The 15,467-nt window shown below is 45.7% G+C and overlaps 1 protein-coding gene across 3 annotated transcripts in view; it reads left to right on the top strand.

Annotated features, from left to right (window-relative positions):
* The window catches only part of sorcs2 (sortilin-related VPS10 domain containing receptor 2), a 231,981-nt gene extending 216,794 nt beyond the window's left edge, over nucleotides 1-15,187 (top strand). The window contains exons 14-27 of one of the 3 annotated variants that reach the window (XM_036551169.1): nucleotides 932-1,039; nucleotides 5,022-5,142; nucleotides 5,514-5,647; nucleotides 5,858-5,986; nucleotides 7,655-7,826; nucleotides 8,919-9,105; nucleotides 9,492-9,625; nucleotides 10,985-11,108; nucleotides 11,339-11,451; nucleotides 11,858-11,980; nucleotides 12,303-12,402; nucleotides 13,409-13,511; nucleotides 13,856-14,001; nucleotides 14,424-15,187. In XM_036551169.1, the coding sequence (XP_036407062.1) occupies nucleotides 932-1,039; nucleotides 5,022-5,142; nucleotides 5,514-5,647; nucleotides 5,858-5,986; nucleotides 7,655-7,826; nucleotides 8,919-9,105; nucleotides 9,492-9,625; nucleotides 10,985-11,108; nucleotides 11,339-11,451; nucleotides 11,858-11,980; nucleotides 12,303-12,402; nucleotides 13,409-13,511; nucleotides 13,856-14,001; nucleotides 14,424-14,488 (1,759 nt within the window). In that variant the 3' untranslated portion in view covers nucleotides 14,489-15,187. Of the gene's footprint in view, nucleotides 1-931; nucleotides 1,040-5,021; nucleotides 5,143-5,513; nucleotides 5,648-5,857; nucleotides 5,987-7,654; nucleotides 7,827-8,918; nucleotides 9,106-9,491; nucleotides 9,626-10,984; nucleotides 11,109-11,338; nucleotides 11,452-11,857; nucleotides 11,981-12,302; nucleotides 12,403-12,981; nucleotides 13,245-13,408; nucleotides 13,512-13,855; nucleotides 14,014-14,423 lie in introns of those variants that run through there. The other 2 variants (XM_036551168.1, XM_036551170.1) reach the window with 2 other exon arrangements.
* The last annotated feature ends 280 nt before the right edge of the window (nucleotides 15,188-15,467 follow it).

Genomic DNA, 15,467 nt, shown 5'->3' with positions numbered 1-15,467 from the left:
GAGATCCCCTCCTGTTTGAATCCCCTCTTTCCAGTTGGTGTAATGAATGTGTGCATGCAGTGAAGTTCATATAGTTCATTCTGTCTCTGTTTACACTATGCCTCACCGTTTCTCAGCCTTGTGCCAAACTCTCCGTGCTGACTGCCTCCCTTAGTACCACAAACGTTGTAGTAATGACTTGAGTACTGACTTAAAGGTCTTAGCGGCATTGATTCATTGATTTTGTTTTCTAAACAAAGCACTGCCACAGAATGGAAAGAGACGTGTTCAACTGGGTCTTTAGGGCTCCATCCACGTCCTCAACATTCACTTCCGATATGGAAACGGCCGCTCGTTACGATGCGGAGCACTTACACGCAGAATCCGCAGTGCGGTGTTAAACTTGGAAATAGGTTTTCACATGGATTATCCACTCTCGGCCAGTGGAGTAGGAGCTGTTGTAGAGGCTGAGGTGGGTTCAGACAACACGTTCTCCCTGCAAAGCCTTTGTATGCGGCACCTTCCCTCCCTCCCCAGGCTGTGTGAAATAAAATGCCATTCACTTCGGCGCAAGAGACAGCGAAGATCAGATGCTGCACAGCTGCACATTCAGTTATTAAAAGGGAATGGCGCCGGGCAGAGGTCCAACAACCAACCCATGTGAGGTCTGTCACAACTGCTGCCTCCATATTAAACTGACCTGCGTACCCGGCACGATTAGCTCCACCGTGTTTAGCATTTCAAAAGCTGTTATGGCATGATATGTTGTTCTGTCCATACCAAAGTGATGTACACAGGAATTAAAACCAGGTCCCACTCATTGTTGTAATTGCTGACCTGGTCTAGTAGGCCCCCACCAGCAAGGTCATTATTTATGTAAATGTTTAAGCACGGCAGTTTCAGAATGCCCCACTAGGTGGTAACGGAATGTGGATCTCTCCTGTCTGTTCAGGTTCAGCATCGACGAGGGCCGGACATGGACTGTCCACAACTTCACCAGCACCTCGGTGTTCGTGGATGGGCTCCTGAATGAACCCGGGGACGAGACCCTGGTCATGACGTGAGTTTCCCGCTGCAACCTTCCGCTGGCCGCGTTTAACCCCCCCCGTTTCCAGGGGAACGTGGCGCTCACCAAGTGGCCCTTTCAGCAGAGCCTCTCATTTCAGCGTCTGACTGATTCCCTCATCACACACGCATCTTGGCTTGCCAGCGCGTAACAGTCACCCGCTGTGAACCCTTTGTGACAGGACTGGAAAGTTTATGTTATCAGAAGTGCGCAGGTGAGGGCCGGGGCTGTGCAGCTGTGCTCTTTAAAAGGTGTGCTCCTCCTGAGCGCTTCACGCAAGGAATTCGTTTGACTGGTGTGTGGGTAATATCAATCTGACAATCTGAAAGCTCGCAACTTATCACAGTTTATCAAGTGTCACAGCCACATGTTTGGTGAAATTCTATGTACTGTATATAGCTCTACAGACATACTCACTCATGCATGTATGAAGGTGGAACTCCTTTAGGTGGAGCTCTTCAGACATACACAGTGTGTGTGTATATATATGTGTCTGTGGGTGTGTGTGTATGTGCATGCATATGTATGTCTATAAAGCTCAGCTCAGTGGGTAGCACTGTTGGCTCGTAGGTTGTCAAGGTCATGGGTTTGAGTCTTGCTCTTTTTTTCTGCAAATGTCAACCCATTGATGTTTAACGCAGCCGACATCAACCTATTGATGTTGGGACAAACGTCTGCTGTTCCTGTTCGACAGTGTTGTCAGGTTGATCTGACTGCAGCATCCCAGTCGGGGGGGTTAGCTGGTCAGGATCCTCTCTGCTGCCTGAGGGTGCAAACAGCATTCCTTCCCTTTCAAACGGCTGTCAAAACCGCTGTCTCTGTCTAGCCTCTGGATGACATCTACGGCTCCAGAGAGAGGAAGGAGCAGCTGACTCATTGGAGCCACATTTGGCTGTTTTCTTTCCTGGATTTCGTCTCGGTTAGGTGGAGCGGCTTGCCGTGCCTTCTGCGGTCTGTCCTCCTTCGGACTTCATTAAACTAACAGTGGAGGGTGAATCAAATGCCTCCTTGCCCCTAAATTGCCGCATTTTGAATCGGCCGGCCGTACACGGTGCTTAATTTCAAATTTGGCCGGGTGCTGCGATTAGACCTGTTACCCGTTTAACACCCAGACAGCACCCTGTGCCCCTACTCCCTTTCCTCTGGAGAGCAATTTCCTCTTCTGTTGAATACAATCACATCGGGGTCAGGTTTAGGTCGGGGGCGGCCGGTATTAGATATGAGGACACAGAGGATTGACGGAGATATGGTTCCCTTGTTTTTTTTTTATTCTTTTTTTTTTTTTTCTAACAACATTCAGTAATTATGTCTTTGTAAAAGCCGATCCCGTCAAGGAGAGAGAGAAGGGCAAGGAGAGATGCAGTGGAGCTCTTTATTTGATTCTGAAGTTCTGAAGTTCTTGGCTTTAAAACTCCTCAGGAAGTTAGCGAGGGAAACATCTCTCTCACCAGCGCGGCAGAGCCAAACTAGGCAGAAATAATAGCACAAAGCACCAGCAGAGTATGCCTACAGAGCAAGTATTTTAGCTGAAATCACTCCACACCATGTAAGGAGGCAGCCAAACAGGGACATAAGTCTTATAGTGTTATTAAATTCTGACTGCATCATTACTGACATGCAAATACATACTAAAATGATGTGTTCGAATCTGTTTTGAGAGAAATATTGGTCTCTGCAGGCTTTTGTTTGGAAACCTCCCCACTCAGTCATTAAAAAAAAAAAGTCATTAGTGCCCTTTGAAATGAACCCCTTTCAAGCCCTGCTCGCCACGGCATCCAGAGATTGACTCCAAGGCTTCCCTGTCTGCTGAAATCCTCTCCTTCCACACTGTCTCACCACATGGACTCCTGAGACTTCTCATCCTTCCTCAAGGAATAATTACAGCAGCTTGGAAGCCTTTATTCTTCTGCCAACAGCACTTCAGCGGGGGAACAGTTTCTGAGCACCATCAAGTGCAAAGCAACAATACACAGCACCAACCGATCCACTTACTCTCACAGCAAATGGGCAGCGTTAAACTGCATGAACCTGGCCATTCACCCTCAGCATTTGTATACTGTAGTGAATAAGCCTGTCTATTCACCCTCATCTTTCATATACCATATACGCCTATGTATTCACCCTTGCCACCTGTATACTGTATTAGCCTGGTTATTTATCCCCACCCTCACTGTGTACAGGGTAGTGGTAAAGTATATAACACCTGCCCATTAACACTCACCCTTTGTTTGCTGTTCTTAATAGGCCTGTCTATTCACCCTCATCTGTTCACCCTTCCTGCCTGTATACTATATTAACATGTCTCTTTATTCCTACCCTCACTGTGTACAGGGTTGGAGTAAAGTGTATAAACCTGTATATTCACTGTCAATAAGCCTGTCTATTCACCCTCATCTGTTCACCCTTCCTGCCTGTATACTATATTAACATGTCTATTTATTCCTACCCTCACTGTGTACAGGGTTGGAGTAAAGTGTATAAACCTGTGTATTCACTCTCACCTTTGGTTTGCTGCATAAATAAGCCGGTTCCTCCCGAGCCACAAAACAAGAGCAGGAGTGCAGCTCAGAGGTAAACAGAACAGAACACATTGGATTGGTGCGGGTCACCTCCCCGACCGCGCGGGAACAGCCAGAGTAGCGGTGATGTGGCACTCCTGCTCAGCGGGGTGTGAGCGGTGTGTGCATGTGTGTGTGTGTGTGTGTGTGTGTGTGCGCGTGTGTGCGCGTGCGTGCGCCGCACCGGCCGTCACACGCGCGGCTTTAACCGACACACACGAGCAATCACCAGAAAGAGCTCATCTGCTTCACAGAGGGACAAGAACGCCCACTCACTGGAGAGGAAAAATACTGAATGTGCTCAGTCAGGACACCCACCCGTTTCCCTCTGTTTAATATTTCCTCACCCTGTTTTAAGTTCTTTGAATTTTATTATGCTCCATAGAGCAGCTCCATGACAGCAAGCAATTCTCGTTTTTTAATATTTTTTTGTCAAGCTATGCATTGAAGAAATGGGAACTGTCTCAAGCTCAATGCCCAATGTGTCGCAAGTGACACTCACTTTTGTTCAGCTAAAGGCCACCATCTAGTGGAACTTTGTAAAAGTTCAGCTCTCCAAACTTCATTGTGTTTTTCATCTTCTGGCTGTGAGGGAACCATAATCGAAAACATCTCTTGAGTGTGTTGCTTTGATTTGGCACATATTATAATGGACATCTTTTATTAACAGAGTATGTACTATAAACATCTAATTTACAAGACCATTCAAGTGAATCGCTGCTCATTAGGGGCTTTTAATGACTATGTGCCTGATCCAGTAATATTACCGCCACCCCCCATCCTCTTATGCATAGGATTCTATTCCCAGGACTACGTGGCAAAAGTTTTAATTGGACAGAAGGTGACATGTGGTTGGGGCCACCACCACGGCTTTTGCGCTGTTGCTCTGGGCTTAGAAAATCTCAAATCCACTTTTTTGTTTTTTAAACTCAAACGTAAAAAAAGAAAAAAAGCAAAACAGGCAGACTGCCAGATTATTTATTGCTGTAATCAGCACGTTGCAGTTGTGATGTCATGATAAGTTATTATTTGAACACCATCATCCATGGATAGGTATACGGTGCATCCATTTCTGCATACAACCTTCAAACACAGCTGGATATCAGGTTAAGTACCTTGTTTAAGGGTACAACAGCACTGCTCCACAAGTCATTTTAAGGGATGAAAGCCCACTTCCCTAACTAGGGTGCCACACAGCTATCCAATCTATGCTTCACTTGAGAGGTCATGTGACATACTTGAAATCTGACTTAGTAGTGGAGTTCACATCTGACATCAAGGTAATTGCAGTTTTTATATTAAAAGAGGCTCCAGTATTTGACTTACAGCTGTACCTTATATGTATATTTCTTCTTTATGTTTTGAAACGAGGGAAGTTTTGTGACTCATGATCTTTCTGGTGTTGTGTTTCCATGCAGTGTATTTGGTCATATCAGCTACCGCTCAGACTGGGAGCTGGTGAAGGTGGACTTCCGCCAGTCTTTCCCCAGGCAGTGCACTGAGGCTGACTATGACTCCTGGAAACTCACTGACCTGCAGGTAATCCACTTATTGTGGCCAATTTGTGCATCTTAAATTTGACATATTATACATTTTGCAGCCAGACCAAGCAATTCAAGATAAGTGTTTTGATCAAGGGTACAATGACAGGAATGAGAGGGAATGGAGCCTGCAGACATTTGACCGTTACGCCCCATTGTCCATCCAGACTTCTGCCTCACAGGTGCATATGCACAATTTCCCTATGTGCAGTATGATGTACTGTTTACATTCCCTATGCGGCTGGAGCCAAGGATAGATCTGTGTGAAAATAGCTTCAGTGCAGCCATATCCTCTGTGATCAAACTACTCTTTACACAAGGAATGAAATGCAGAATTCAAATCGGGGGGTGATGCCACTCTGCCACCAGGGAGAGCGTTGCATCATGGGACAGGAGAGGAGCTATCGGAAGAGAAAGGAGTCCTCTTTCTGCATCAAGGGGAAGAGCTTCACCTCCGCGCTGACGGCCAAGCCCTGCCAGTGCACAGAGAGAGACTTCAGCTGGTGAGACGCGGCGAGTCGTCTGACTCAGAGCCCAGAGAAGCAGTATGCTTTGTCACAGGGGGGCCTGGACGCAATTCAATGAGGGGAATGCTAGTTTCAGAGGGAGTCCTTGCAAGCTCCCAAAAATGGCGTTTGTAGCAAAGTGCTGAGAAAACCAGTGGATATTATAGCTTGTGTTGTGTTTGTCATCCCTTTCCTCTCATCTCTTAGTGACTATGGGTTTGAGCGTGCCCCGAGTTTGAAGACGGAAGGGGACCGCTGCTTCGCTGATTTTTGGCACGACCCAGACTCCCCACCTGAGGACTGTCACCTTGGCCACAGCTACGCATCCAGTACGGGGTGAGTGCCACACACACTCCCATCACAGGAGAGTTTCAAGGAACATCGTTTGGCTTGATGTTGGCTGAGCATCAGAGGGAACATCATGGAATGGCCAGGACTCATTTGATGTAGTTTCCGCTTTTTAACTTTATTTTACTTCTACCTGAAGACCTGAATTTTTCAAAACACTCTGAGCTGTCTCTTACTAAATTACTTCTGTTGCAGATCCAACGCTCTTGCTAAAAAAGCTCTCCCCCATGTTCTCACAAACTCCACACTCTCCTGCAAACCCGGTGTTCTCACAGACCCAGCACCCTCTCACAGACCCAACACTCTCTCACAGACCCAACACTCTCTCACAGACCCAACACTCTCCCACAGACCCAACACTCTCTCACAGACCCAGCCCTCTCTCACAGTCCCAGCACTCTCCCACAAGCACTCTGGCAGACCCATCTCTGTGCCTGTGTCATGCCTTCTCCTCAGACTCCCTCGTAATAAGTAGAGCATGACTGCAGATTGCGGAGTTAAGCTGGGAATGACAGATGCCTCATTCATCAGGCTTAATGATCACATGTGATCCTTGTGGCATGATGTAAAGCACAGCAGACTCTCTGTTCGTCAGACCAGCAGGCCGTGGCGCCCTCCATCTGTCTCCGCCACCCCTCACCTCCCCAATCCGTGCCCCTCTCACCCCCGGCACTCACTCAGTCACGGCAGTGACCCACCCACCCCCCCTCACTAATGCCTGTACCTGGGTCACACCCGCTTACTGACTCACTCTCTCTTCAGTAAACTACCCACAGTCCAAACCCAACCCCACACCTCCAGCACACACACACACACACACACACACACACACACACACATGCACACACACCCCGCCTCCTCTGTCGCCTGCCTCCCACTCCAGTGCTGAAGCAAAGGCAAACGCAAGGTCCCTGATGGACGCTGTCACTGAAACAGCTTGCCCTGTCATCGCCTGAATGACAGCGAGGGGCAGGCCGGGGGGGTCTGTTGTGTTTGTGTGTTGGGGTTGTGTGGTCGGGTGTGTGGGTCGAGCTGCTTGTGCTTTTGATTTAGTGCTTGTGGACAATGCTGCATTTCTTCTTGACTGTTAAACAAAGCTAAAGCACGCCGTACACAGATCCCTCCAGCTTTGTAATCCTAGTCTGATATGAGCGCAGAATGAGAGTCTGCACGCTGTAACCAGTGTGTGTGTTCATGTGCACATATGCGTGTGTGTGTGTGTGAGTCGGTGGAGGCTATTGATGTTGCTACAAAAGAAGCTAAAAACCGACCTTTAAATTGCTAATTGTCGTGGGTATGTTTTTAATTGTGTGATTTACAAGGGGACTAATATGCATCAGGATCTGCATCACCAATTTGCAGTTCCTTTTTTACTTAATCGGGTTTAATGTGCTGGAATTACTCCTCTAACCTCTGTGCAGTTTATTTTCATTTTAATTACCATGAAAAGAATGCTATGACATTACGACTGGCCCCAGATCTATTACAATCAGATGCATTTCATGAAATCCTTTTCTATAAATACAATTCAATCTGAAGTCCCCAAAGGTAATGTTAGTTATGACACAGTAATTAGGACACCTAAAACGTGAACATATGTACTATTATACTAGTAATTCTCTAAAATCCAGTGGTCTGGTTGTGTTATATTTGTAGCTACAGGAAGGTGGTTTCCAATGTGTGTGAGGGGGGAGTGAACAAGCAGCAGAGCTCCAAACAGCACACCTGCCCTCTGCTGCCCCCTAAAGGCCTGCAGCTTGGCATCAAGGGTCAGATGCTAGCTGTGGCTCCCGGTGATGACATCACCTTCATCGTCCACCAGGAGCAGGTAGAGCACAGTGTATTGTAAACACACAGGGAAATGTGCACTGTGTGTGTGTGTGTGTGTGTGTGTGTGTGTGTGTGTGTGTGTGTGTGTGTACTTACTTGTACTCGTTCATGAGACCAGTAACTACCTCCTTTTTAACATGGGTTAAATAAATCAGCTCTGTGATGAAACACCGTGGAACTCGAAATGCCTGAAAAAGTCTGGGGGACATTCTGAATCCATACAAAGGGCTTTTTTTTCCAGCCTAAAGCATAAACCCACCTATAAAAGCAGGGTTTGAAGATATCAGAGAGACTCCATAGTGCACAAACATATTCAGATGGATCTGAGATAAAAAGCTGGAGATGAAACAGAGGAACACGTAGTCATCACTTAGCTCTGAATCACTCCCAGCCACCGTGTCTCCCAAGAGCTCGCTCTGTGAACAGCATACCAAACCCATTATAACTCAGCTAATAAAACCATAAGACTGTGATATGAATACACAGTAAGTGGTCTTTTCATTTTTGTTTCTGGCAAAACAAAAAAATATTTTGGCATCTAAAATGAGAGAACATACCCTTTTAAGAGTATTCTGATGAATCTGTCGAAGCAGCATTTTAAAATAGCTTTCCCTGTCAAATGAGCCTGATGACACCACAAACCATTAGTGTTCAGTCTTCTGTAATCTGTTAATCACAAACATAAACGGCTATGTCATCTAGGCTCATAATTACAGTCATTATGCTTTTGCTCGTAGATGCATAATGAGGTTGGGTGGAGGTAGTATTTTATCTGCATAAAACTGTACTGCTCAATATGGCGGGGGTGGACGTCTCTGGTCCAGAATCTGCTTTTCATTGCATTTTTTTGTTCAGAAGCAGTGTCTAAACAGGTAATGGCGGCCAGACTTGTAATTACAGCTGCAGCTTCTGTCGTAGGCAAAATAATTGGCCATACATTGTAATATACTGTATAAAGACTCTGGTCTCATCCTGTCCAATATGGCAACCTGGCTTTGAAATGAATTTAAGAGCTGCTTTTGATGAGTAGAACCGAACTGTTAATTCTATTCCTGTGGACTCTCCCATCCCCGTACTGGTTTCTGCACAGGGTGACACCGCCAACACCAAGTACCAGGTGGACCTGGGTGACGGCGTGCGGGCCATTTACAGGAACCTAACGGTTACGGACGAGCCCATCCAGCACCGCTATGAGAAGCTGGGCGTGTATCGGGTCACGGTGAAGGCCGAGAACTCAGCGGGCCACGACGAGGCCACAGTCTACATCCAGGTCAACGGTGAGTGGCCCTCATGGCTGGAGGATTTGCATTGAAGAGGTGCATGCTGGAAGTAACACTCATGTGTAATGCTCATGTGTCTGTGTGTGTGTGTGGGTTACAACTCTGGTATACAGTTCCCTCATTCTATGTTTAGCTCAAAAGCCATGTAATGATATTTTTGGTAACAGGTATCTTGATCATATTTATTTTGATACTGACCTTTAAGACTGTAATGTCAGAACTGTGCCATCTCTCACACGGCATGGAGATTTATATAGTGAGATATCTGTGATCTATCACTTTTAATTGTAAAAGAACAGTTACTGGTGTAGTTGATGCAGGACTAAACCAATCAGAAGAAGAGGAAGTCAGTGCTAACCCGCTCCCTCTCCTCACCATCGCAGCCCCGCTACAGGAAGTCCACCTGGAAGTGGTTCCCATCGCTGGGAGAAATCAAGAAGTGAACCTCACCGCTGTGGTGCTTCCTGCTGCCACCAACCTGACTGTCTTCTACTGGTGGATTGGTGACAACCTTCAGGTACTGAATATTTCTGCTTTACGTCATTACACAGTGTCACTAAGACCATCACATGGAATCATTAGTTATGTGCGGAAAAAGTCTTTCAGTCCTAAAGTTATGCATATATCTTCTCATATAAACTGCACCAAGCCATTCTTTTGTTATATATAACTGAAGAGATAAGCTAGCATTGTACAGAAGAAGTGTATTTTACACTGTAAAGGAGCATATATTCTTCCGAATTGCTTTGAACCCAATGTGTGACACTACAATGTGCAATATGAACCAGTAAAAACTGTATAAAAGTAGGACTGGCAAAAATGACACAATTAGTGAAATGCGTGATATATCTACCCGTTAATGATGCGTCCGTCTTAATGTCTGCCTTGTACAGAGGGGGGCGCTAAACAGTCAGATTCAGCTACTGTTATGCGCACTGATTGACACTGAGCACATTCCATGACCATCTCTTTTACAGCAGCTGCTGCAACATCTTTGCAATCATAAGCCTAATAAACCGTTTCATTGCAGCAGTGACCTCAGAGTGATAAAAAACGATTCTTTCCCTATTATATTAATCCTATGTGTCGGATGAAATTGTCCTCTTTGAATAAAGTGCTTTTGTGGTTAAATCAGTCCTCGAGCCGATCCTGTGCTTGCACAATCTCTGGCAGTTTGTGCCATAAAACCGTTATTCAGAGTCGCCATGGTAACCAGTCCAAATAAACTATTACTCATATCTTCGGCCAGCTGAAATATAATCGTTTCATTGCATTGTTACATTCCTCTGTGTTCTCTGTTGAGTTGTCTTTGGTGAAATGGAGCTTGAACTGTTAGTATAATTGTGTTAGCATTGTGTTGTGTTGTTTGAATATGGTCTTAATTGCTGTGGGGTAATTAAACCCATAGCATGAGCTGCATGTGTACCCTTTTCTCTCTCCTCTTTTCAAGAAAACAAATTCTGAAAAGCATATAAAGGAAACTCAACTGCTGTCTCCCTCCAGGAAAATATTTTTATACCCAAAGTTTCACAGAAACGACTGAAACATTTTCTAAGAGTGCGCGAATGGGGTTTTGTCCTGGCCTGGCCTTTTGTCACTGTGATATGTGAAAGATTGCTGTGGTTGCAAATGGTTTCAGATGAAATGTAGCAGTGCAATCTTTCCTCTGAGTTTTTCTGTCTCTGTGGTTAAGGGGAACATAACAGTTATGGATCTTGTTTTCGCTCTTGTGTCTGTGGTTTTGGACCTCGTTTTTTCCTGTGTCTGTGTTTGTGAGTATACACAGTAATTATTATGGATCCCTTTTCTCCCTGTGTCTGTGCTTGTTAGAACATAGCAGCTATTGTGACTCTTTTTTTCCATGTGTTTCTGGCAGCCTACTCTGTCTCTGGAGAACAGCATGATCACCAAATTCACTGACACAGGAGAGGTGTCCGTCACTGTCCAGGCCTCGAACGGTCGCTCCATGGTCCAGGACACAAAAACTGTCCGTGTATTTGGTAAGAGTAATACCCCCCACCCCCTCCAGCCAATACCCTGGATTTTCCATAAATACCAGAGGAGGCACTGCCCAGGTCCATTGACCTCTATATCATCTGGATGGACTCTTAGTAAACTATGATGGTTACACTGACAAATCCATGCGATGTAAACAGCCTCTGCTCCAAGCAGTGTGTTGATTGCTGGCTGCAGTCCATCCTCTCTGACATTTAGCTCTGCTCTGTTTTAGATCAGTTCCAGGTCATCCCGCTTAGTTTCAGCAGGAACCTCGACCAGTTCAACCCCAACATCCCCGAATGGCGGGAAGACGTCGGGCAGGTTGTGACCAGGATCCTGGCCAAGGTGCACTGCAGTTCCTCCCCACACGTGATACTCATTTTCACTGTCAGTTGAGTTTTAAGCCGACTTTAGTTTTACTTCGTCAGGAAGCATTCATTTGTATCGGCTCATTTTTTTTTCTAAATGGATATGTACTGGATGCACACTAGCTGGCAAGAAAACCATTACGACAAGCAGTTTTCCATTCTTGCAAGGATTTTTTTAAAATTAATTTTATTTTCTTGTAATTTAAAACTACATTTTCAGCATGTAATACACATAGCTGCCAAGAATGCACACCATGACATTGTGAATTTGTTCTAGATTTCTGTAAATACACTTAAGAAAAGTGGGTTTGGTTCCACCCCAGTCTGTCCCTTGACTCATCATATTCAACTAACATCACTGAACTAATGACCTTTGTCCTCAGATCACTGGGATTCCACAGGAGTCTCTGGTTACCACAGTGAGGCCGGGTCTACCAACCACAGCGGACCTGTATGTGCTTCCGATTGAGAGCAAAACAGCCAAAAGGAGTGTGTTTGTGGATAAGGTAATTATCATAAGGAGTGTGTGTGTGTGTGTGTGTGTGTGTCCTATGCACTGCGCAATAAAGTGGCCAAAGGGCAGAGTGTTATGCAGAGTGTGAGTATGCTGCCTGAGTGTGCATTCATTCCATGGGATGAAGTGGGTGGAGTTTTATACATAAAATAATCTGTCTACTTTGAATGAAGATTCCCAGTCAAGTGTAATGCGAATAAATCACCCAGAACATAAACTGCCTTTGTTCCCAACAAAGTCCTGTCAATCAAAGGAATCAAAAACATGTCATGGATCCTTAAATTCCCCTGATTCCCCCGGGTTGTGTTTTCCAGAGGGTCCCTGCCATAAAGCAGGCCTTCAACGAGAACAACGTCAGCTTCATAGTGCGGGGGGGTCTGGTGGTGCTGGTGACCCTCGCTGACCCCGACTCAGGTAACACCCCCTTCTCTGCTGCTTTCCCTGTGCTGGCGCTCGTTTTCCTAGGAAAATGAAGCCAGTTTCCAGGACTGGTTCAAGCCTTCAGTCAGTGTATCCACCTGCTCTGAATCCTCTCCCAGGAGCAGTGAAGGGCACAGTGGTTATAGGGCTCTCTTTGCTGGAGGACCTAATGGCGGGTGATCCTGGTGACACCCCACGGTCAGACTGTCCTACCAGGAGTCACACTGTGATGTGGGACATGCCCTTAATGCTTTTTGTATGTGCATGTCAGCATGAAACGCTGGTCCTCAGAGGTGGCAGTTCATCTATTACAATTTAGTCTCAAAAGATAAAGCAATAATTTAGCTTGATAATAAATCTTATCTTTGTGCTTTTTCGCCTGTAGTCTCACAACATTTTCAGGAATTTGGTGTGCATATAAATTCTGCATAAAAGATTAAGGACTACTGATAAGGTCTACTCATAATTGGTCATTTTCATTTGTAAATCACTGATTTTGTCTGAGATCATTTTTTTTCTGGTGTGTTCTTTTAGTTTAAATCTATAATGAAATCTAACAAATATATTTCAAAGGACAAATAACAGGGGACACATCAACCCATGCAACAGAAACCGGTGCGTCTCCTTATGAGTTATGTTCCCTTTATTTTTCCATTTCTGAAAAGACTGATTGTGCTCTATCTTTGCTTGAGTTTCATGCTGTGTGCATTGCTTGTTCCTCAAGTCAAAATCTTTATGGAAGCAATCAACAAAATATGCAGCAAGCAAGGCATCAGAAGCAGCTTTCAATGGACACTTGACTCAAAGATGGTGTGACTGTAATGCATTTAACCCATTTCCTTTCAAACTCTTAACTCTGAACTGTTATGGTATTGCTGATTGCACTTTCCCTGTTTCCCTGTGCATGTTTGTGTGAATTGTTGTGTGTGTGTGTGTGTGAAAGAACGTGTGTGTGTTCACGTGTATGTATATTGTGACACCTGTGCTCTGTGTATTGCAGCCTCCCAGGGGGGTGTGGCAGGGCCGGGGGTTTGGGCTCTGGCTGTCATATTTGTTATCAGCCTCGTTGCTATTGGAGCTTTCATCCTTTACAAGTTTAAGAGGTGAGTGTTACACATTGTGACTGTTCATTACATCAGGGCCGTTGCAGAGACAGAGGAAGATCAGAAGAAAAACTAGGGGTGAAAAAAAATATTTACCCAAGATAATATGCCAGTTTTTGGAGAGAGAAAAATAAGAGAGAACGTGTCTTCTGAGCCTGATCTTTGAGGTGGCCTCTTTCCCAGTCCCAAGCAGACAGCCTGAGTGGGTGTCTGCTTGGGTGAGTTATAATACTTACATAAGAGCTGCAATTAAACAACAGTAGACCTCACCAGATCTGGTAGCACGTGGTCCTTTAAAGACGTTTACTGAGCCTCCTCGGCCCCATACTTGCCCTGCATTTCAGAAAACTCCCTGGGAGGAACGTCTACGCGCAGATGCACAACGAGAAGGAGCAGGAGATGACCAGCCCTGTCAATCACAGCGAGGACACACAGAACATCATCCAGGGGGAGGAGTTTATTGATGATGACCTCGACTCACAGACTCTAGGTAACGCAGGAGGTAGTCCCACATTCACTTCCTTTTAACGACTAATCCCTCTCTAGTTCTAACTTGTCACTAACAAACAAATACCTCCACATGTGTTTATTCACTAAATACCCTGGGGCATAAATGCATAGTAAAAAGATGTAAGCTATGAGAGACACCTTGGATAAACGCCTGTTTGTCAAATAATTTGTTAAGTAATAGAATATGGCTGTTAAGCGTCTAACAGTACATGCAATGTTTCAGCAATCATCAGCGTCAAAATTTAACAACAGTAATTTACCCATAATTTCCACTGAATTTGACCAGATTGGCCAGGGCAGTAGTGTGGGGGCTGTGGTCAGGACTCTGGCCAACGCAGCAGATGGAGACTGCGGGAATGAAAGGATGGATACAGACATTTCAGGATGTCTCCCTGTTGCCAGGTAACCACTCGGGCGTGGTGCTGAGTATCAACTCGAGAGAGCTGCACAGTTACCTGACCAGCTGATGGCTGCGGGTCGGCTGAAGAGCACGGACTCTGCCCACTCCCTGTTTTACTATACACCAGTCCACTCCCAAAACGTCCGCAAAGGAGGGAACCCCGAGACCATTTCTGCACCACAGTACTACGGCAACCAGTCCTTTCTCTCGCTCTTCCTGAAAAGCACCGGGATCCTCCGTCAGTTGTGGAGCGTCCGAGGGACTGGGAGACCCCACCCGTACCCGTGTCTGTACCTGTGTTCCCACCAGCTCCCCACCGATCCGTATTTAATTTGACACCGCACAGTGAGGTCATGTGATCTGCTTTTATTTGCCATGTCTGCACAAGCCAGCGGTCTCTACCTTTTTTTTTTGTCTTGTGTTCTCTTCTCTTTCTGTTTCTCTTTCACACCCCCTCTCTCTTGCTCTCATTTTCCGTCCCTGTTTCTTGTGCCCTGTATATTTGTCTTCTCTCTCTTTCCGTCTCCCCTCTGACCACACCCTGTTCAGCTTTGTCCTGTCTGGTCCTACACGTCTGACCAGGAGGCAACCTTCCCAGCTATGACCGAAACAGAAGCATAGCCAGAGCAGGTCAATGAGGAAATCCAATCAGGAGCCAAAGACTGTTGCTAAAACTCCAAAACACGCCTTCGGCTCTGTTTCGGTCATAGCGTGAAATTGCACCACCGAGGCATTAACCTGCTTTTCTGGGTGTACAGGCACACATTTTTCTCAGTGTTGCAGGTCTTGTAACACAGGTTTGGTCCAAGTCAGTGTCTGTAGGCACCATGTAAGAACAGGAGGGAAGGTCCCTGTTTATGGTAAGTCTCTGTGAAACAGCCTTGTTAATCTTTCTGAAATCAGAGGGATAGTGGCTAAAGATAACCCACTCTTGTGCTTCTCCGAACCTAACTCTCTGTCTCTATCACTGCTACTGCACTGTCCTCCACAGATTCAGTGCTGGCCATCTGTCTCTAGCAGCATAAATTCAGGAGAGTAGGTTCAGG

The sequence above is a fragment of the Megalops cyprinoides genome, chromosome 18 (genome assembly GCF_013368585.1).
Source record: "Megalops cyprinoides isolate fMegCyp1 chromosome 18, fMegCyp1.pri, whole genome shotgun sequence".
Lineage (NCBI taxonomy): Eukaryota > Metazoa > Chordata > Actinopteri > Elopiformes > Megalopidae > Megalops > Megalops cyprinoides.
Note: the sequence above shows the minus strand (reverse complement) of the source record. Positions and strands in the feature narration are given on the sequence as shown.